At 38.1% G+C, this 22,574-nt stretch overlaps 1 protein-coding gene across 1 annotated transcript; it reads left to right on the top strand.

The window, feature by feature from the left end:
- Positions 1-7,333: 7,333 nt before the first annotated feature.
- LOC122019731 (kinesin-like protein KIN-14H) lies at positions 7,334-14,728 on the top strand. Its single transcript, XM_042577226.1, has 17 exons — positions 7,334-7,568; positions 7,644-7,901; positions 7,985-8,129; positions 8,281-8,390; positions 8,462-8,581; positions 8,659-8,862; positions 11,186-11,395; positions 11,473-11,547; positions 11,652-11,798; positions 11,861-12,002; positions 12,115-12,224; positions 12,496-12,657; positions 12,759-12,967; positions 13,700-13,781; positions 13,866-13,970; positions 14,070-14,174; positions 14,269-14,728. The coding sequence occupies exons 1-17, from the start codon at positions 7,500-7,502 to the stop codon at positions 14,416-14,418; spliced, it is 2,403 nt and encodes an 800-aa protein (XP_042433160.1). The 5' UTR covers positions 7,334-7,499; the 3' UTR covers positions 14,419-14,728.
- Positions 14,729-22,574: the final 7,846 nt, after the last annotated feature.

Genomic DNA, 22,574 nt, shown 5'->3' with positions numbered 1-22,574 from the left:
GTTGGGATTTTGAGTGACTATATGCTAGGCATGACATACCAACAGGTCAAGGTTGACCGGATGTTGGTTTGGGAGGTTTGGGACTTGGTTTTGGACAAAAATTAAGTGCTGGATCGATCAGTGGATCGATCCAGGCTCTGGATCGATCAGTGGATCGATCCAGACCTGTCCCAGCGAACAGAGAGCCTCTAGATCGATCCGTGGATCGATCCAGAGGTCCCAATCGATCAGTGGATCGATTGGGACGCGGCTGCTTCGCGCGATAAGCGCTGGATCGATCCGTGGATTGATCCAGGCGAGGCGCTCTGGATCGATCCAAAGCCTCCCCGATCGATTGGGATCATTCGAATCGATCGGGATCCGACCGTTGGCGTCGTTTATAGCTGCAGGCGTGTGATGGCTGCGGAAATGGCTTCACGATTTCATCTCAGATCTTCGCCAGCTCCTCCACAGCGCTCTCAAAGATCAGATCGCCAGTTCTTGAAGGATCTTGGAAGCTTTCCAAGTCAAGAGGCGGATCAAAGGCAAGAAGAGAAGCTAGGGTTAGGGTTTTCTGTACTCATTGTAAGCTTTGCGCTTGTATTTTGTTTCCCTTTCCTTTCTTCTTGTACGGAGAGTCTTGTAGGGCTTCTCCGCCCTCGGTAGTTATCGAAAAGGAGTGTTTTCATAGTGGAGGGTGCGTGCGTGGTGTGGATCCTTGGACTAGTCACCTCTTGTGAGGTGGATACCAAGTAAACCAACCGTGTTAGCGTTGTTGTATTTGTTTCTATATTTTCCGCTGCACATCTTTGAAGGAACAAGCAACGCCGAGCACCGAGCGAACGCGACGAGCTATTCACCCCCCCTCTAGCTACTTTTTGTCCTAACATCTATAACATAAATACCAAGAGGTTCAAGTCAAATGACCTGAATCAAACCTATCTCTGGCACTGTCGCTTAGGTCATATAAATGGCAAGCGCTTATCCCAGCTTCATAAGGATGATTTGCTGGACTCATTTGATTTTGAATCTTATGAGACGTGCGAGTCATGCCTACTAGGCAAGATGACCAAGACTCCCTTTAGTGGACACAGCGAAAGAGCGACTGATTTGTTATGACTCATACATAGTGATGTATGTGACCCTTTCAATGTCGCTGCTAGAGGTGGTTATATGTACTTCATCACATTTACTAATGATTTCAGTAGATATGGTTATGTGTACTTGATGACACATAAGTCAGAATCCTTTGAAAAGTTCAAAGAATTCAAGAATGAAGTACAGAACCAGCTTAGCAAGAGTATTAAGATACTTCGATCAGATCGAGATGGAGAATACCTTAGCCATGAGTTTCGTGACTATCTAGCTGAGTGTGAGATTCTATCCCAACTCACTCCTCCTGGAACACCACAGTGGAATGGTGTATCCGAAAGAAGGAATCGTACTCTATTAGATATGGTACGATCTATGATGAGTCACACAGATCTTCCGACATACCTATGGGGCTATGCTCTAGACACGGCAGCTTTTATACTCAACCGAGTTTCATCCAAGGCCGTGATAAAGACACCATATAGGATATGGACTGGGAGAGATGCCCAGGTGTCTTTCATGAGGATTTGGGGTTGTGAGGCTTACGTTAGACGTCAAGTCTCAGACAAATTAGGACCCAAATCTGACAAGTGCTATTTCATTGGATAACCCAAGGAAACTAAGGGATATTACTTCTACATTCCCAGTCGGCACAAGGTAGTTGTGGCAAAGACTGGGGTCTTTCTAGAAAAGGACTTTGTTTATAGAAAGACTAGTGGGAGTATGTTTGATCTTGAAGAAGTTCAAGATGCGAACAATAGCACTGAAGCCTCGATGGAAGTTGAACTGGAACCACAAAGTGTTGTGGATGATGTTGTTCCGCAAAGAGTTGAGGAACAACAACTAGTTCAAGTAGACATACCTCTTCGCAGGTCTAATAGGGTACGTCGTCAGCCTGAGAGATACTCATTTCTCTTGTCTGACCATGATGACATTGTGTTCATAGAGGATGAGTCTACCACCTATCAGGAAGCTGTGATGAGACCAGATTCTGAGAAATGGCTTGAGGCCATGAGATCCGAGATGTAATCCATGTACACCAACCAAGTATGAACTTTGGTTGATCCACCTGAAGGGGTAAAACCCATTGGCACATGGCGAGGTTCTTTACCCAATACTGAGAATAAGGAAAATATAAGCGTCGAGCGGAAATAGATTAAGAAGAATACAACACTTACCCTAGCCGACTTCTGGGTGTGGTTGTCCGCAAGCGCCCCCGGAGGCATCATCGCTGCGCGAACTCGGGCATCAACCCATATCTGTACGAGCGACCCCTGGATAATTATCTAGTGCTCGGGGGATCGGGGTGCAGTGCCAGCCGACTCACGCCATTCTTCAGTCGGCAGATGAAGAACTATCGTTATATGACGTTGTCCGCTCGAGGCTGACTGGGGTGAGGTCGCTCGGCCAGGTGGCTAAGATGAGGACGCGAGACAGATACCAAACTTTTTGACCTTTGAGGGCGGTGACATGAAGGCCACTAGCGGTGCGTAGAGAGTACCTTCTGGCAGGCCAGATAAGGACGACGTCCGATCAGACGACTCAGGGGCCGTAGTCTTTTGAATTGGCGCGGGGGTAGACATTTTCACCCGTTTGGCGGACCACACCACTGAGGATGCGGAGCATGATGAAGGCTCCACCTGTCGCCTCTTACACCTGATCAGCGGCTCCCCTGAGGAGGTCGACCCTGACACCCCCCTCAACTTGAACGATCGGATGTCGTTCGGAGGGAGTCGGTGATCCACCAGCCGCTCCACCACTCGCCAAGACTGGGGTCGCCTCACTCTCATCTTGGGGGTCTTCTTGAGAGCTGACCGGCTGCAGACCACGACTCTCTAACTCCTCCACAACTGCCGCGTTGATCGCGACATCCGCAAGCTTAGCCTTGTCGGCCAGACGTGCACGTAGCATGACTTCGGCTGCAAAAGAGGAAGAAAAATCAGTTAGAATCAAAGGAAGGAGTGAGGAAGTTGCATACCTAAGTTGGACGGAAACCGGGTGTGGATCAGACTCAAGCCAAAGATGTAGAGGACACCCTCCAGCAGCAACTTATGGATGTCATACTTCTGACCGGCCAACATCGAAGCTGTGTTGAGGTAGTCTGATCGGCTCTTGTACTGTTTCAAAGGAGGTTGATTCGCCACTTCGAGCTGTCAGTGGGTCTGGAAGTTTGGTCGCTAGGAAAGGCGTACAAAAAAGAAGTATTCCCTCCAATACTTGTTGGAGGTTCGTATTTTGTCAAAGAAAACTAAGCCCACTCGAGCTTGGAAAAGGAAAGTCCCCGACTCGGATAATTTCGGGTAATAAAAATAGTGGAAGATCCGAGTAGTGAGAGGAATGTCGTGCAGGCAGAATAGAATAACTACCCCGCGCAGCAGCCGAAAAGAGTTTGGTACTAATTGGTGAAGGGAGATGCGAAAGTATTTACAAATGGCGGGAAAGAAGGGATGAATAGGAAATTACAGACCGACGGTAAACTGATCCCTAAAGAAGGTGAGACAGTCGGGCGGTGGAGAGTTTGGCCGATCGAAAGGAGAAGGAAGAACAATCTTGTATCCAGAATGAAACTCAAAAGTGGCGCTCAGACTCTCAGCGTCACCAGTGTCAAACTTGGACTCAGTAGAGGTGTACCAAAGCCAAAGGACGGCGATAGGCGGCTGAGAGGAACTCGTCATCACAAAAAACAAGCAGTGAAAGGATGCGAGGGGAAGGAAGACTACTGGCAGAATATCGTCGGAACACAAAGAAACGCCGAAAACTCGAATACGGGTGCGATTGGAAGGAAGATTACTGGAAAAAGGGTCGCCAGAGGAGCAGGAAAGGAGGAATGTAGCTGGAGCACAGACTGAGTTATCATCGAAGAAGCTCGAAGATGAAGATGTGAAGGAGGTGGCGACGCACACAGGCTTATAAGCCTCGGGGCTGCCCGACCGGAGCCGTCCGATCTAGGTTGCGGAAACCTAGGCAGAGATCGGGCTGTTGAATTTGAAACGCCAAAGGTTACATCGCCAACGGATATCTTCCTGTCACGTCAGGCGTGCGGCAGCAGTGGGCGTGACACATGACGCCGCACCACGGGTCAACATTTAATGAAGACAATTAAAAGGCATAGGAACGCGCTCAGCCATAATGCGCATGGATTTGCACGATTTCCCAAAAATATGGGTGACGTAAGCTCGTATCGTGCTCGCCCAAGACAACCCAAGAAAAGATTTCACAAGTATAAATGTTTGTGGCGCCGATTGGCTTAAGGTAGCAGACCTACGGCCAAACGACAAGCTTCAATAGGCCGACCGGCATAGAGCAGTCACATAGTCGACCGTTGCGCCACGTTATCCCGATCAGAAACCAAGGAGTGTTGAAGGCGATCGGGTGGCAAGCTTCACAGAAAATTTTTGTCCAGTCAATCGGACTTGCAGCCTCCTTCGACTAGACTTAAGGGGGAGGCATGTGATGCGGTGATAAGGAGGGGCCCCACCCCGCGGAGGATAGTTATCACGGTGGAGGTCAAAGTCAAGGCGGTCAATGCTGAGATAGCATCGGTCGTTCGGGCAATCGAGTCAACGTTAATACATCATCGGTCGATCGGGCGGTCATGCCCTGACCGGAGGGAAGAGTTCGATTCGACCTCGCCGTTGACACGAGGAGGTGTCAAATGACCGACGCTTAATGGAGTATTGAACGCTGGACAGAGGAAGAAATACTGTGTAGAGGCCGGGCCGAGCGTCTACACCGCTCGGTCAGGCAGCAGGACTCGACAGACAAATTGGAACTTCGGTCGAGTGAACGTGACACAATCACAATGGAATTCCGGCCGAGTGGACGGGCACAAATGCAGTGGAGTTTCGGCCGAGCGGATGAGACACAGGAACAACGAAGTTCCGGCTGAGCAGCCAACCCGCTCGACCTAACAGCATACTCCCTCTGATATCTATTGACATCCCTTTGGGAATTAGTGCCGTCGACATCGGGCATGGACAATTAGAAGATCGTACGACGGAAGCTTCCACTGTCACTTCAGAGATATGTTCGGCTTGTTAAGCTACTGTGTTATGGACACTTTACTAACAAGTCTTTTAAGGAAAAACTTTGAGAAGTGTGCTCGCCTTGGGGAGCGTGCACGCACGCTATATAGGGGTCTAAGTAGGGGCGTAGCTATATAAGGCTCAGGGGGTGCGATCGCACCCCCTGAAATTCAAGGAAAATATTAATACGATGGGAAAAAAATTTTAAACAAAAATATATAGTCATAAATTTTGAAACTTTCTCGTCTTTTTAGCAAAAGAATTCCAATTAAAACCCTTTCAGCCTAACCCATTTTCTTCTTTTCCCAAGTCAAATTTTTTCTTTATCCATTTTTCTTCTTCCTCCTCTAATCCGGAACTTTATTTTCCTCTTTTCATTTTTTTTTCTTTCTATTATTTCTTTCATATTCTTTTTTCTAATTCTAATTTTACCCATAAAATCTTTCGCGACATGTCGCTGCCATTATAACCCAAGTCGCTATCGCCGAACACCGATTGCTACCATCGTCACTGTCATTTGTTACATGGTCGTTGTCTTCACTTGGCTAATGCGTCGCTTTGCCGATGCTCCATACAAAAAACACCTTTTAATTGAGGTGAAATTTACTTAATTGATTTCTTTCGCTTAGGCGACACCGTTGTTTGCTGCCAGCATCACCGTCACCGTTCGCCGACTCCGTCGCTTTGCCCTTCCTGAGTGAAAAATCCTAGCTACGCCACTGGGTCCAAGTATCGGCGGAGGTACACAATATGCAATAGATATTATTCTCGCTACTATTCATTTTGCTCCGCCTTCTACTTCATCGTCGATGACTGACTTGAACGTCGGAGGACTAACGTCGGGATCCCTTCTCTGCCTCAGCACTGACGTAATCTATATTGTAAGTCCGAGCGAAGTTCATAGGAGATCGACGGGAGCGCTACATTCCTAGTTTTATATCTCATCGATTTTCGAACATGATCATATAACAATTTTATTATAATTTTAATCAAATTATCTTATGTTGTATTAATCTTTGAACATAATTATTATATGTTTGTAGTAGTTTTAAATAAAGTTATTAGAATAATAATATAATAAAAATGTTTTTAAAATACAAATAAAGTGATATGGTATTTAAATTTTTAAAAAAATTGAAACACCCTTTTCGTGAAAATAATAATAGAATGTGCCTTTTTGTAGAGTTGCTAAAGTTGAAAAATATATTTTCCTCCATCAAATCAATAGTTAATAATATTAAGAAAGGTGATAGATAGAAAGAAAAAAATCATCAATTCTGGGTAATTAAATTAATCTATTTCAATATATATATATATTAATAAAAAAATTATTCAATTAAATAAAAATATTAAATTTTTATTGTTTATTTAATAAAAAATTGATTTAACTGATTTTTAAATTTTAAAATTAAAATCACATTGATTTAACTGAAATAGTTGATATTTTTAATAAAAATTAAATTTTTGAATAAATTGAATTAATTTAGTTCCATGATTATTTCGTTAAATGGAAGTTTGGCTCACATCTAACAGTAGAGTTGCCATAAAGTTTGCCGACACATCAATATCATAACTTGATTAATTAAGTTGATAAATCATCACACTGCTTTCCAAAATCTCATGCAAACTGCAACAATTGTTCCTTCTCTCGAAGGCCAATTAACTAGTCTAAGCATCTTACGTCTTACTTCGTTAGGTCTAAGTTAGGTCAGCTCTCCCTTTCCAGCATGAATAAATCAAATTGGTGGATTTGTCCATCTCTGCAACCGCTGATTGGATGATGAAAGATGAACTGATTTTCATGTTCTTGCATGAAATGGCAAGTAGCAAGTAGTTCTCATCTCTTCACTTTTTGTGTTTTTTGTTGGTGCAATGGAGAAAAAGCAACATTTCAATAGCTCATAGATTCGAATGGCGGAATGGGTAGCGAGTCAGTTTGTAACGACAATTTCATCAAGTATGATCTCATGGCAACTTTGTCCCTTCGATAAGCTTTTTTAATGATTTTTTTTATTAATGATAATGATAATGATAATGCATAAAAGATGATCATTGGTGATGCATTTGAGTTTTTTAGAAAAAAAAATTTGTAAATAATAATAATTAATTTACAATAATGTTAGTTAAATCCATCTCAATTTCGTTTAATAGAAAGGGCTAACGGATCGAATGTTGTTTTAACGAATCAGATCCGATACCGTTCCTGCTCATTCCACTGGTAACGAATTCAAAATAATTCAAATCCCTCGCTCTCACGTGACGTCGACGCCGACGAGAAAGAGCTCCTTCAAGAACCCTAACAAGCAACAAGATCGATATACGAAAAAAAAGAGAGGCATTTTTATCCTCGATTTCCCTTCGTCTCCACACTCCTCTTCTGCCTTTGCGGTCGGGATCGAGACCATGTCCTCGCGGTCCCAGATGAGGCCCCCCGTGCCCGCCCACCCGGCCGCAACTCGAAGCCCTTCAAGCGTGAGCTCCGGCGGGCTTGCGTTCTTTGGTGGGGTTTCGAAGGATCTAACTTCGGCTTATTTCTGGTTGTTGCAGAAGAAGGAGAATCTGGACGAGGCGACGCCCATTGACAAGCGGAGGGTCGCGGCCCTTGGAAAGATGGCTGGTCCTAATCACAGCCCCCGCGTGCCGCGGCAGGTGCTTTCCTCCGTCAATGCCGGCTCAACCACTGGAGATCAGAATAACTCGTGCTCGGATGCTGGGAGCACTGCGGGGATCGAGTTTGGGTCAAGGGAGGATGTGGAGACGTTGCTGCGCGAGAAGATGAAAGGAAAGAACAAGAACGATTTCAAGGTTACGCTCGTGGAAGTTATTTTCTTATCGACCAAATTCGTTTCTTTTGTTGTGTTGAATTGTTTTCCGTGTCAAATTTACAGGGAAAGAGTGAACAGATGACGGAGTACATTAAAAAGCTTCGAATTTGCATCAGATGGTACATGGAGCTTGAAGATGACTACTTGGCAGAGCAAGAAAAACTTCGAAATGAGTTGGATTCTGAAGAGAAAAGGCACAGAGTGATAGGTAAACCAGAATGCACGCATGAACTTTTATTCGCCGAAATGAATTTCAATTTTGAAATTCGGAAGATTGTTTCAAAACAGAATCTTGTGACTCTTTATTAAGAGTTGATGATCATCTCATCTTTTTTTGTTTTATTTGTGTGTGCTTGTAGAAACTGACATGAGGGCTACAATTGATCAAATAGAATCGGCTTTCAAGGAGCTTCAAATCATGCATTCTAATTTGCAGGATGGCTTCAGAAAGGAAGAAACTGATAGATTGGTAAGACTGATGATGATTCTCATGTTAATTAGCTGACCAAACTTGACTGTTTAAAATTTACATTTCTGCAGACTGCTGTTAAATTTTATGAAAATGAAAGGAAAACAAGGGTTGAAATTGAGACATCTCGAGATACTATATCCAAAGATTTAGAAAAGATTACCCAAGAGAAGAAATGTGTCAGTGACCAGGTATGTTTCTGTTCAGTGTGATTAAACATTCATATGGTGATTCATATTTCACAGATTTTCTTAACCTGATTTTTCAGTTAAAAATGCTTCAAGAAACTAATAGGAGATTGCAAGAATACAATGCCAGTTTGCAACAGTACAACAGTAATCTTCAAAATGAGGCCAATAAAAATGGTGAAACAATCTCAAGATTACATAAAGAGAAGAGTGCCATAATGGAAAGCCTAACTAGTACAAGGGAGCATGCAAGTTCACTCAAAAACCAACTTGATTCTTCTCGGGTTAGTTTATTTTCTTAAAAAAAATCTTTTACTATTGAAATTCATGGTTGGTGCCCTAAAAATTTGTTTCGCTCTTCTTCCAATAATGTATTCTTTTTCCAAGTGTGGAGATCAGGTTGTTTACATGTCTTCTATTTGTTTTACTGCTGAATGGCATAGATTTTTTCTATTTCTTATAAAATATGCAATTCATTGAGTTTGCGCTCTTTATTTTTCTTCACAGAATCTAATATCTCTGTTTTAGGGGTATTCTCATTCTCAATCAATTGTTCTAATGAGTCTCTTGTATTCCTTTTGGACATTATGACTTGACTTTAGCAGATCTTTTAGTCTGCTGAAAATTTAGAAGTCAGGTTGTTTGTAACATCAAACAAGTGGGATGGATGCCAGTGGTATTATTTTATTATATATTTCATTCAAAATTCTTAGGATCCTTTTGTGGAATTTGTAGTGTACTTCCTCTATTTAAGGTCTTTTGAAAATCAAATTACATGGAAATTTGCATGAGTGCCTTGAGCTGATATAATAATGGACATCATTACTGGTCAGAATCATAAGATTCATGGTTTGTTATATTTTGTAATGGTCATCTTGTAAAACAATATTGTCCTTACGTATGAACATGATGTTAATAGAATCATGACAATTAAGTTTGATTCAATAAGATTTGATATGAATCTTATTTTATATGATGTTAAAAATAAAAAACCAACCCATTAAATGCTAAATCCAATTAATCAAAAGTAAATCAAATACATAAGGCTGTATATTAGACCTGAAATTAGAAATTAAATTGAAGCCATTATAGAAGAAATGATGAACTTTGTGTGATACAACAACAACCAATCCTTTGTGTTATACTATAGAAATATAAATCTCAAAAAGAATGGAATCTCAAAGTCATTGGTAACATATAAGAAGAAAACCATGTCACATTGAGATAGAGTTGAATGGTAAGTGATGTCGACTTGACACCTAATAATGACTGAGAAGAACCAATTTCATCGGCATATGGAATAATAATGGCAGTGAAACTGGTGGTGTGTTAATTATCTTTCTTTTTTGTTTTCATGCAGCATGGTCATGGTCTGCCTTTTTGTCTTTTCAATTTTCTTGATGTTATTGAGAGTTTGAGGACGAGGACGAGTTGCCTGGAACCGAGCGATTTAAATATTTAGGATCATTTTTACAAAATGATGGAGGGATTGAGAGAGATGTCTTACATAGAATACAAGCAGGATGGGTGAAATAGAGGGGAGCGTCGAGTATTTTATGTGACCGAAAAGTATCTCTTAAACTTAAAGGTAAGTTCTATAAAACCGCAGTTAGACCTGCTATGTTATATGGAGCTGAATGTTGGGCTATGACTCGAGCACACGAGCAGAAGATGAGAGTTGCAAAGATGAGGATGTTAAGGTGGATGTGTGGACATACGAAGATGGACAAAATAAGAAATGAGAGCATTAGAGAGAAAGTCGGAGTTGCATCTATTGAGGGAAAACTCCGAGAGACACGTTTAAGATGGTACGAACATGTACTTAGACGACCAATAAATGCTCCAGTTAGGCGATGTGAAACTATGATAAATATGCATATCAAACGAGGAAGTGGAAGACCAAAAAAGACTTGGTTAGCAACAATAAAATAAGATAAAATTTATTTAAATATAGATGATGATATAATAGGAGATAGAGCTCAATGGCGTAAAAGGATTCATACAGCCGACCCCACCTAGTGGGAAAAGGCTTGGTTGTTGTTGTTGTTGTATTGAGAGTTTGAGACTGTAAGTTGATAGCAATGGTTTGTAAAAAAAATTCAATATCAAGCATTTAAGGGCAAATTTTCCTATTAAACATTTCATTTAATTCTTAATGGGACAAAGTGACCATAACTTGTACTTTATTGTAATTATATTATATATTTTTGTCATGGATTAGTGTCAACATAGTTGATTCATAATGTTATACTATTAAGAGTGTTATATTATTTTACATAACATAGGATATCAAAAATATTCTGAATAATGTAGATTCTTTTTTAACACATTTTGTAATTTTATCTCAATCTTATAATTCAAGATTCAATATGATTCATGATTTGAAAATTCACACAGACAATTCTAGATAAGAATCTTGTTTTGACACTCTTATGGATATTCTAACATGTTCCTGTGTCACATCCTTATTCATTATAGTTAATTTATGATCAGTTGCACACTGTTTACTTGTTGTAGGCAGACCTTTTCTAATTGCTTTTGATATTGATGTTGTCATAATTAGCTATTGGTTCAGTTAATTGATCCTAAAGGTTTGGTTACTTTCAGTCTTCTCAGCAAGATGCTGTCAAGCAAAAAGACGAGTTAAAAAAGGAGATCAGTTTTATTAGAACAGAGTTTCAGCAAGTGCGAGATGACCGCGATCATTTATTGGCACAAGTGCAAAGTTTGACCATGGAAGTTGCTGAATACAAAGAAATTAGTGGAAAATCTTCAAAATCATTAGAAACAATAACGGCAAGGGCTGCTCTTCTTGAGGTTTGTACTCCTAAACATCAACATCCTTGTTTTGCTATTCTCAAGTGTGATGATATATTTGTTTTTATCATTCATAGGAGGCATGCTTTTCTCAAAGTGGAGAAATTAAACTCTTGCGACAACAACTTACTTTTTCCAATGAGAAATTGAAGGTAAGTAATGCAATTTTACCATTCATTATTGTGTCGAAGGAATCAAATTGTGTACAATTAGTGTTGTGTAAAATATTCCGTTTGTAACATTTTTGTTTTCTTAGAGAGCCGACTTGACAGCTATTGAGGTGATATCAGAATATGAAGAGCAGCAGAAAACTGTTATTGATTTGCAAGATCGCCTTGTAAATGCAGAGCTACAAATAGTGGAAGCAGAAAAGATACGAAAAAAGTTGCATAACACCATATTGGTATGGAAGTTTATTTAACATGTATTTTAAAATTATGGTTGTGCTGAATCTCTTATCTACAGGAACTTAAAGGAAATATTCGCGTATTCTGTAGAGTTCGTCCTCTTTTACATGATACTGAATTGGGCGGTACAGACGGATCTGTTGTTTCTTATCCAACATCCATTGAATCTCTTGGAAGTGGGATTGACATGACAAATAATGGTACGCCTAAATTGTGCTTTTGTTACTGGTTATTGAGCACTCTGCTTGATCATATCTACTTAGCCATTTGTAATACAAGAGTACTGAGCATTCATGAATGCAATATAAACAGCCCAAATGTACTCCTTCACTTTTGACAAAGTATTCAATCAGGGAGCTTCTCAAGGAGAAGTTTTTGAAGAAATATCTCAGCTAATTCAGAGTGCACTTGATGGCTACAAGGTATTGAATTGACATATAAATTTCTTTTCAGATTATTTAATTGTACTCTTGTAAATAGTTTTGTATAGTTTTTTAAATTGTATTCATAATTTGTTTTTGTGGGTGAATTGAGACAAATTGATTTTGCTGGATTTACTTCTTTTATTTGATGTTATTTCTTACCCACCTACTCCATTTTGCTCAACATTGTTGTGGATTTGTTTGATCCTCTTGTAGTTGCATTTGAACTATATGTTTTTCTTTGCTCTAAGAAAAAATTGCTATCCTATAGGTTTGCATATTTGCTTATGGGCAAACTGGTTCTGGCAAAACTTATACCATGATGGGCAATACTGAATGCCCTGAACAGAAAGGACTTATTCCAAGATCCCTGGAGCAAATTTTTCAGACTAGTCAATCTCTACAATCTCAAGGTTGGAAATACAAAATGCAGGTAAGCAAGTTATCTTACATTGTTTTTGCCCTTTACCTATCCTTTCATTTTGAGTGACATGTTTACTGTAGGTGATTCTGATTTATTCATTTTTTTTTCAGGCTTCCATGTTGGAAATCTATAATGAAACAGTTCGTGATTTGCTATCACCTAGCCGACCTACTAGTGTAGATACAAGTGGTGGCCTGACCAAGCAGTATTCAATCAAGCATGACAGTAATGGAAATGCGGTTGTGTCTGATCTTACTATTGTTAATGTTTGTAGCAGTGAGCATGTCTCATTTCTCCTTCAACAGGCTTCAATGAACAGGTAAAATGTGCTGAGGTGGTTGTCTAAAAACTTATATTTGTTACACTAATGTGGTAAAATTGTTGTCTGTTAACTATGGGGAAACTGCTCGTGTGTTCATCTGATCAATAGATTTTAACTTTCAGCAAATACAACATTTTATCTAGTTTGAAATTGTGCTTCACAAATTCTTAATGTTGGTTAACTGGATAATCGATAGGAGACCAATTTGTAACCTAAGATTAAACCCCCTTGCATACCTAGTCTATTTGAGTATGAGCTTGCTTCACAAATGAAGTATTGAAACATGAAATATGTTAGTGAAGCTAAAGATCCTGTTATTTATTGTGCGAATTAACTTGGAAGCTGTTTGGTTACCAGCAATTAGTGCAAGCATTTGGTTGCCTGCAAAATTTCTTGCAAGTTCAAATCCATTTGAAATTAGGATTTGCAAGCTGCAGATGCAACTTAGAATGACTGCATTTCCTATTTCGTAGAATTAGATATTTTAAATGCAACATTTATATTTTTATTTCATAAATTTGAAAAATTATTGAATATTTACATATGTAAAATAAATTTAAATAAGTGATATTGTCATATTATTTTTCATTAAATACGATCATGATATTTAAAGTTGCTTACTAACCTACGTTTAGGATCTCACACCAACACCATGCTATTTTCCTTTTACAAGTGTATCTCTGTGCATTTTAAGCTTAACTTTGAAGCCTCTATTTCATTTTGTATCAGGTCTGTGGGTAAGACCCAAATGAATGAGCAATCTTCAAGAAGCCATTTTGTCTTCACTTTAAAAATTGTTGGTGTGAATGAGGTGAGAAACTCATTGTGTATGCTAATAAAATCGTCGTGTATGCTACTAAACTTGCACATATTGTTCACATAATATTTACTTCAGAGAACAGAACAACAAATTGAAGGTATATTAAACTTAATTGATCTTGCTGGAAGTGAACGTCTTGCCAAAAGTGGTTCTACTGGGGATCGTCTAAAGGAAACTCAGGTCAAATATTTGCATTTTCTTCATTCCTGCTGATTATAAATTCTAGCTTTAGTTTAAGTAGTTTGTTTACTGACAAACTTTTTGTCACTTGAAACGTAGGCAATCAACAAAAGCTTGTCAGCCTTAAGCGATGTGATATTTTCAATTGCAAAGAAAGAAGATCATGTGCCTTTCCGGAACTCAAAGTTAACATATCTTCTACAGGTAGAGGACTAATGCAATTCATGAAATGTTTCTTCATTTGATGATCTAAGCAGGAATTCCAATCTAATTATTAACTTTTTTTTCTTAATGGTAGCCTTGTCTTGGCGGAGATTCAAAGACATTGATGTTCGTCAACATATCACCAGAAGCTACTTCAGTCGGCGAATCCCTTTGTTCACTTCGATTTGCTGCCCGAGTTAACTCATGCGAGATCGGAATTCCGCGGCGACAAACCCAGACATGATATTCTGACTAGTGATTGATCACCGGCTGAGCACACCAGCAAATGACCATGGCAATTACTCTGAGCTGATCTATTGCGGCAACCATTACGAAATATGTAACGGCTACTTGGCTCTGGTTGAATAGGGTGGGAAAGTGTTAGGAGAAAGGTATATAAATTGAGATTTATAAATTTAGGAAATCAATCGATCATGTGTAGGATCCCAAACTGTAACTTGAAAAATCTTCCACTGTTAAATTTGCTGGTTCTTCAAACATGTTTTTGGTATCCTCTGAAGTCTGAAAAAGACTTTGGCGTAAGGCACAGTCAACGACTGGTGGTGAATTTGATGATAAAATTTCGATTTATCATTTTTTTTTGCGTCATCACCTTCAATTCATTACATTAGAAACTGCCATGTTTTGATGTTTGAACAAAACTCAGAAGCATAAAGCAAAGCTCCAGTTCACCATACTTGAAACCACACGCACAAAATCACACAAAAAAACAGAGATAACGATCTTTCCACGAGACCAGGCAGCAGGGACAGAACTAGACACCAACAACAACCCAATGCAACATCAAGGAGGGCAAGAGATCCGACAAGGAAGGCGGAGAACCAGATTTATTGTGGACTCCGTTTGAATGTTGTAGTCCGCCAAGGTCCAGCCGTCCTCAAGCTGTTTGCCATCGTCATTGAGATTCTTGGCAGACATCTGCATCTGAATTGTGGAGGTAACAGAGAAGAAAAACAGCAGCTTATGGACAATCACAGTGTTCCTGCACGTCGAGTGCCCAAGGATGAACACAATTTTTAGCGATCGTGCAGATAACGAAGTTATTTCCAGTGTTATGCTTCTCGAAATACTAAGTTATAATAATTGTGTAGTAATCAAATTTCACCCTGGCACTGCCCCAACCTCTCACAATGAGGTGGTGGGGCCCACACTTAAGTAGTGGTCTCATCATCTCATTGTGAGAGGTTGGGACAGTGCCAATACAAGTAGGATCGAATTAACCCTCTGCATTATAGTTTCCATATCTCTCTGCATGCTCTTCGTCTTCTTCAACAGCTGTAGTTATATCTCTGTGCATGCTCTTCGTCTTCTCCAACAGATAAAAAATACAATTTGACCTAGAAAAATAAATCTTGCCCTTTCAGTTAATTAAAAATTCTTAAAAACAATATAATATACTTATATGTTTTAGAGATTTGTCATTGTTTAAAAAATATTAAAGAATTTGCTGAATTTAGAAAGTGAGCTACTCAACAATACAAAATGCTTGCCAGACAACATGAAAAGTCTAATCTGGATGTTGCCTTGCTAATCTACTGTACTAATGTCCTTATCATATATAAATATGTGTTTGTTAGATGATTTTAGATCAGTCTTTTTCTTTTTATATTTAATAATAAGCGTGCTTATTAAATCATTCTTGGCTTTCTAATAGAATATCAAAATACATATATGTGATTCCAAAATCAGTATTTTAGGGCCGGCCAAAATGATTCTTCTACTGGGAGTGGGGACTCAGACATGATTAGCTCTTAGTAAAAAATTAACACAAATAATGATAATATTTAAGGCATAGTTTATTATATTAAAGATAAAGGCTGAAATCAGAATTATATCATACTGTTCTGTTCAAATAGACTTGACACAAACCGATCACTACATCAGACTTGAAATCACAAAAACAGAGACATCGATCACCCATAACACCAATAAACAATACGATTCAATATTAATTGATCTTGTACATGACAACAGATTGAAGGTGTACTGAACTTACTTGATAGGTTAGAAGTGAACGTGTTGCCAAAAGCGGCTCCACTAAAGATCGTCTAAAGGAAACTCATGTCAAATATTTGCATTTTCTTTGTTACTGCTCATGTCAAATATTTGCATTTTCTTTGTTCCTACTGATTATAAATTTAGCTTGAGTCTAAGAGTTTGTTTAGTGACAAAGACAGACCTTTTGCCACTTGGAATGAAAGCAATCAACAAAAATTTATACAGCCTTAAGCTATGTGATCTTTTCAATTAGAAAGAAGATCACGTGCCGTTCAAAAACACAAAGTTAACATATCTTCTACAAATAGACTAATGCAATCCATGAATTGTCCCTTCATTTGATTATCTAAACAGGAAATCCTATCAAATTATTAAAGGTGGGTTTGGTCTACTTGTTTTTCATTTTTATTTTTTGGAAAACACTCGTTTTCTAGAAAATAAAAAATGATTTTTAGATATTTTCTATTTTTTTAAAAAATATTATCTATTTTTTTAGAAAATAGATATAAAAATATAAACCAAACATCATTTTTTTAGAAGCACATTTTTCAAAAAATTAAAATAGAAAATGCACAAATCAAACGTACCATAACTTTTTTTTTATTAATGGTAGCTTAATCAAGTATCCTACTTTGCCGAGGATGACACAGGATATACTTGTCATTCCAATGAGGATGACACAAGATATATTTGTCATTCCAAAGAGGATGACACAGGATATACTTGTCATTCTAATATTGACTGTGGCTTCAAAATCTATATTTAGTACATGTGGTAGATTGGTGAGCTTTCATAGATACAAGTTTCATCCAAAAATGATAGAAATATTGATGTATACTCAAAGTGGGTTAAATAATGAGAAACAAGGTAATATAAATTACAAATTAATTTTTATTATTTTGTATAAAAATATTCTTCTTTTATAATCTCCAATAATTATTTATCTTTTTCATTGAATTTTGTAGCAAGTTCACAAAAAAAATAAAAGCATATTACTCTTCAATTGAATATGATGAGAATACTATTGATGTTGATGGGATAATTTTTTAATACAACTTAATTTCGTTAAATTTAATAGTATTAGATCAATTATTTTATTTCTCATTATTTTATATTTTTATAGGACATTACAATATCAAGTGGTAAAGAAATTTTCAATTAATTCAAAGTTGAAACTTATCTATTTTACTTTTTTGAATGATGTTAAAATATAATTAAATTAGGAGTAACGTATAGATGCTTAATTTATTTTTGTTGAATTATATTTTTTTGGAAATATGATATGAATTCTAATATATTTTTGTTGAATGATAATAGTTGAATGAATTTATTAATGACATTAAATAAATTATTTTTAATATTTTATTATTTTTTATACGATATTTCTTAACTACAAGTTTGATCACAGAACTACAAGTTTGATGGATTCCTCACCTGCACCTTTACCCTTGCCACTTCAAGATGAACTAAAGCCAAACAGCAGAATAAGGTACTCTATTTTTTTGTCAGGTTATTGCTACATTGCACTTACTGGAAATTGATTTTCATTTGTTTGATGAGCAGATTTCAGTATATCTTAAACAGATTATTGTTTTTCTTTTTCCTAGTCAAACAAGGAAATCAAGAATGTTTCTCTTCCTTTTTTGTTGAATTATTTATTAGCCCACCAATTGTTAACTAGAGTTATTTATCAGGAAAAGGTTCATCAACTACTTGTCTAATCACATTAGTGATCCGTGATAGTAGCTCTGTAAATTTGGTCTCCCTAAATCACGTTGTTCTTTTATCTGTTATATGCCCTTCGTTTTTTTTCTCTCTCTCTCTTGTTCTCTTCTCTACTTATTCAGATGTATTTAAGTGAAGTTGAGTATTATTAACAAAAAAAAAAAAAAAACTTTATATCATTGAAATTCTAGATAGACTTTACATATCTAGAATTACGTGGGATCAAAACATCCTAGTAAAATCTACTCTACTAACCACAACTTGAAACTCTTTGATCTCAACCTGAATTTTATCAGGAAGGGAGTGTCATCGTTTTAACAGATGGTGGAGTAGTATGGATGCATGAATTTGACAAAAAGGCTTCTATGGTATTAAGTTTTAGACTTATTTTTTTTCAAGGATTCTTTTGTGAAAAAATTATATGCACAAAAAATAATCTCAAAGAAATACACATAACATGATGGGACTTACAAAAAAATAAAATGATGGACCATGAATTTGTGTCTATCCCTGAATATTTTCTTAAGATTTTTTCTTATGTATATCATTGTTCTCTTTTGTGTGGGTATATATTCCTGAATTTTTGTTTGGAACCTTGTTCTATACACTACATTCTTTTCCTTCAAATTTCAGAGTTGCAATTCATGATGCCATGGAACATCAAATTATTTCTATCGCTAAAGCAGGAATGATCATAGTGCTCAATTCCAGAACATCAATGCTTGCTGTTGCAAATGCTCCATCTGGACGGTATGATGATCTTAAAGTAAGTGGGTTGAACATTTTAAATTTGCCAATAGGGCTTAGTTATTTTAGTTAATTACTCAGTATAAAAGAAGTTATCTTCATTGTGAAAGATGTCAAAATATATGAGCAAGATAAGGTACATATTAATTTGAATATTGTGCTTTAATTATTTACAGTTCTTCATATTGCAATTAAATTTATGTCTCATGCAGAAAATTACAAGTCATATTATTAAAAGTGTATGCCAAGGGTGCAGCTTTAGACGTATTCCTAAGAGAATCACAATCAGTCAATCACAAGGAAATGACAAATCGGACAGCCCAAGTCCCAAGATCAATTTCATTTTCAACTTTAAAATAAAATAAAATAATAAAAATAAAAAATAATAATAATTTCAGTTAGCCTCATTGATTATTCATGAGATGACCGATCCTGTCCCATGTAAATTTTCTACTGATCACCAGGATAAATTTGAAAGCGCACATGGCCGTCAGCCCAACATCCTTTGGTTCCCCCCTAAATACGCCTCTCTTTCACCCTCTATTCAATATCTCATACATATCTTGGGGGGGGGGGGGGGCCTGCTGTCGCCATCGCCTCCCCTTTGGCTTCGTTCCTAATTGGGATTTGAATCACGAGTGTCTGGGTGACAACTTGGATGTCCTACCGCGTCTCCGGGGCTATGGTGTCGTGGTAGCACATCCAGGTTGTCACCCAGACAACCACGCCGTCAGCCCAACATCCTTTGGTTCCCCCCTAAATACGCCTCTCTTTCACCCTCTATTCAATATCTCATACATATCTTAGGGGTACCATCGCCTCCCCTTTGGCTCCGTTCCTGGTTGGGATTTGAATCACGAGTGTCTGTGTGACAACTTGGATGTCCCACCGCGTCTCCGGGACTATGGTGCCGTGGTAGCACATCCAGGTTGTCACCCAGACAACCACGGTTCGATCCCCAATTATGACGTATGATCCTGTTCGAAAGTCGATGAGATAGCAAGCTGGGGATGTGGAGCTCCCGCAGACCTCCTGTGGACTCCGCTTCGACCTGCAACACAGACTACGTCAGTGCCGAGCCAGGGAAGGGGTTTTCGGCGTTGGCCCTCCGACCCTCAAGTCAGTCACCGACGATGAAGTAGAAAGCGGAGCAAACAAAAGTGACAAGTAGCAACAACAGTGTATTGCACATACCTCTGCCGATGCTTGGACCCCCTTTATATAGAGCTCCTGTAATGCGCGTGCATGCTTCCCAAGGCGGGCACACTCTCCCAAGTTTTTTCTGAAAAGACTTGTGGGTAAAGTGTCCCTGATACAATACCTTAACAGGTCGAGTATATTTCTGAAGTGGCAGTGGAAGCTTTCGTCGTACGATCTTCTGGTTATCCATGTTCGGTGTCGGCGACACTAACTCTCAAAAGGATGTCACTTCGCCGTACAATCTTCCGAGCGGGTTGGCCGCTTGGCCAGTCACTTCGCTGTCTCTTGTGTCTCGTTTGCTCGGCCGGAGATCCCATGTGCCAATGTCGAGTCTTACCGCTTGGCCGAACGGGATAGTCGTCTGGCCGAACAGGGTAGCTGCTGAGCTGAAGTTCCACTTTGTTTGTGCCATGCCCTGTTGCCAGGCCGAGCGAGGTAGCCGCTCGGCTGAAGTTCCACTCTGCTTGTGTTGAGTCTTGCTATTTGGCCGAGCGGGACACAAATGACCACTCGACCCAGCTTCTGCACCTTGAGCGCCTTCTCCATTGAGCGTCGGTCGTTTGACAAATCCCCGAGTTGAAGGCGGGATCGGATTGGGACCTTCTCCTCCCGGTCGGGGTATGCTTTGCCCGACTGGCCGATGCTAGCTATGTGTTGACCACCTTGACTTTGACTTCCACCGTGGCCGCGGGATAAGGCCCCTTATCATCACTGCATCAGTATATTTGTAGAATTTTTTTCTCTAAATAAGAGGTGCAACCAAAAGATGCTGGACTTCTGAGCTGACTACCATGTGTACTTCCCGATTTCTCCTAATAGTCGATAAAAATCTTTTATCATACTAAATTGATCATCCTTAGAATAGTCAATGAAACTAACTAGGATTATTATTATTATTATTATTATTATTTCAACTTCAAATACGTTGGGTTCATTGTTCAATAAATCATCTAATAATGTCTAGCTTTTTTTCTTATTATTCTCACTCAATATTATTTTTTAAAAGAATTTAATAAATATTTACAAGGTCATTGATTTTTTTTTAAATTTGAAAACGTAAAGATAGTAATTAATAGGAAATAAAATATAATACTATATTTCTAACAGATATAGGGATTAAAGTTAAATAGTAAATCTTTCTAGTCCAACTAGAAAATAAATTTATTAACTAAAAAATTATAAACTAATAAAAAAATTTAATTAAGTATTATTAATAAAAATTAATTAGGTTTATTTTTTAAATTAAATATAACAATAGATGAGAAATGATATAATTGATCCATAAAATATGATATTATTTAAACACATTTAATAATGATTTTAAAAATTAAAAAAGTTATTCAAGTTAGTATTCTAACCATTTAGAGGATATAAAATTGACTTAAATCTGATCCATTATCTAGTAGTCTTTTTTTGCAGGGATTCAAAGTGAATCCCTTTATTCACTTAGATTTGCGTTACAAAATAACTCATCCAAGATCGGAATTCAGGGGTGACAAGCCCAGACATGATAATATGGCTTGTGACAGATCAGCTAAGCACACCGGCAAGCGTTGCAATTTCTCCTAACTGATCTATTGCTGCTATCATTATGAAATTGTAACGGTTACTTAACACTGACATTTTCACGTAGTTCTTCATAAAAGGTGAAATCCGTCTTTCACCCCCAACGACTGCTTCATATCATTATTACGTAGAAAAATAATTCTTTAGTCTTTGTCAAAATTCAATTCTTACTCAATTCTATAAATTTACTATATGATAACTCACTGGGTTATATCCTGGGTGACATTTCCACAAAGTATGTGGCAACTCACGTACTTGGCTGTTAGGAGACTAGGTATATCCAATCGATCATGTGTTGGATGGGAACTTGTAAATTCTTGCACGGTTAAATTTTTTTATTCTTCCAATGTTTTTTGGTACCCTATGAAAAAGACTTGTCAGTCAAAGTCAGACAACGAATGGTTGTGAATTTGATGATAAAATATAGATTTAGCAGATATTTTTTTTTCGCATCATCACCTACAAGACTTTGACTTCACTAGAAAAATGTCAAACGTTTCGATGTTTGAAGATAGCTCAGAAGCATAAAGCGGAGGACCAGTTCATCGTACTTGAAACCACACACAATCCCACAAAAAACAGAGACAACGATCATCCACTCCCACGGCACGTGCGGTACTCGAATTACTGGTAATGTTGGGACGCACCCACGGCAAGGTCCTGACTATAAATTTTAAACTTTTGTAGTCTTTTTTGCAAGAGTTCCCTTCTTAGTTCTTGCGATGTCACCGTAAGAACAAAGTAAATCTTGCCCTTTCAGTCAATTAAAAATTGTGTAAAACAATATGATATAATTATATGTTTTAGATTTATCATTGTTTTTGAACAAATTAAGGAATTTGATGAGTATAGAAAGTAAGCCTCTGAATGTTACAAAATGCTTGCAAGGCATAATGAAAAGTCTAATCTGGATGTTGCCTTGCTAATGGTGCTGTTCAAATGTGTCCTTATCATATATAAATATGTATGTATTAGATGATTTTAGGTCAATCTTTTAATAAATCATACTTGGCTATCTAATAGAATATCAAAATACATAAATGTGACTCCAAAATCAGTATTTTAGGACTGGCCAAATGATTCTTTTACAAGGAGTGAGGACTCAGACATGATTTAGCTCTTGGTAAAAAATTAAGAGGTAAA

Source organism: Zingiber officinale, chromosome 9A (genome assembly GCF_018446385.1).
Source record: "Zingiber officinale cultivar Zhangliang chromosome 9A, Zo_v1.1, whole genome shotgun sequence".
Lineage (NCBI taxonomy): Eukaryota > Viridiplantae > Streptophyta > Magnoliopsida > Zingiberales > Zingiberaceae > Zingiber > Zingiber officinale.
Note: the sequence above shows the minus strand (reverse complement) of the source record. Positions and strands in the feature narration are given on the sequence as shown.

What these genes read in the sequence shown, in the direction of transcription:
- LOC122019731 (XM_042577226.1), top strand. Translation starts at nt 7,500, where the DNA reads ATGTCCTCGCGGTCCCAGATGAGGCCCCCCGTGCCCGCCCACCCGGCC. An exon ending in AGAAATGTGTCAGTGACCAG is followed by an intron (nt 8,582 to 8,658) that starts GTATGTTTCTGT and finishes CTGATTTTTCAG; the next exon opens with TTAAAAATGCTTCAAGAAAC. An exon ending in TTTCCAATGAGAAATTGAAG is followed by an intron (nt 11,548 to 11,651) that starts GTAAGTAATGCA and finishes TTGTTTTCTTAG; the next exon opens with AGAGCCGACTTGACAGCTAT.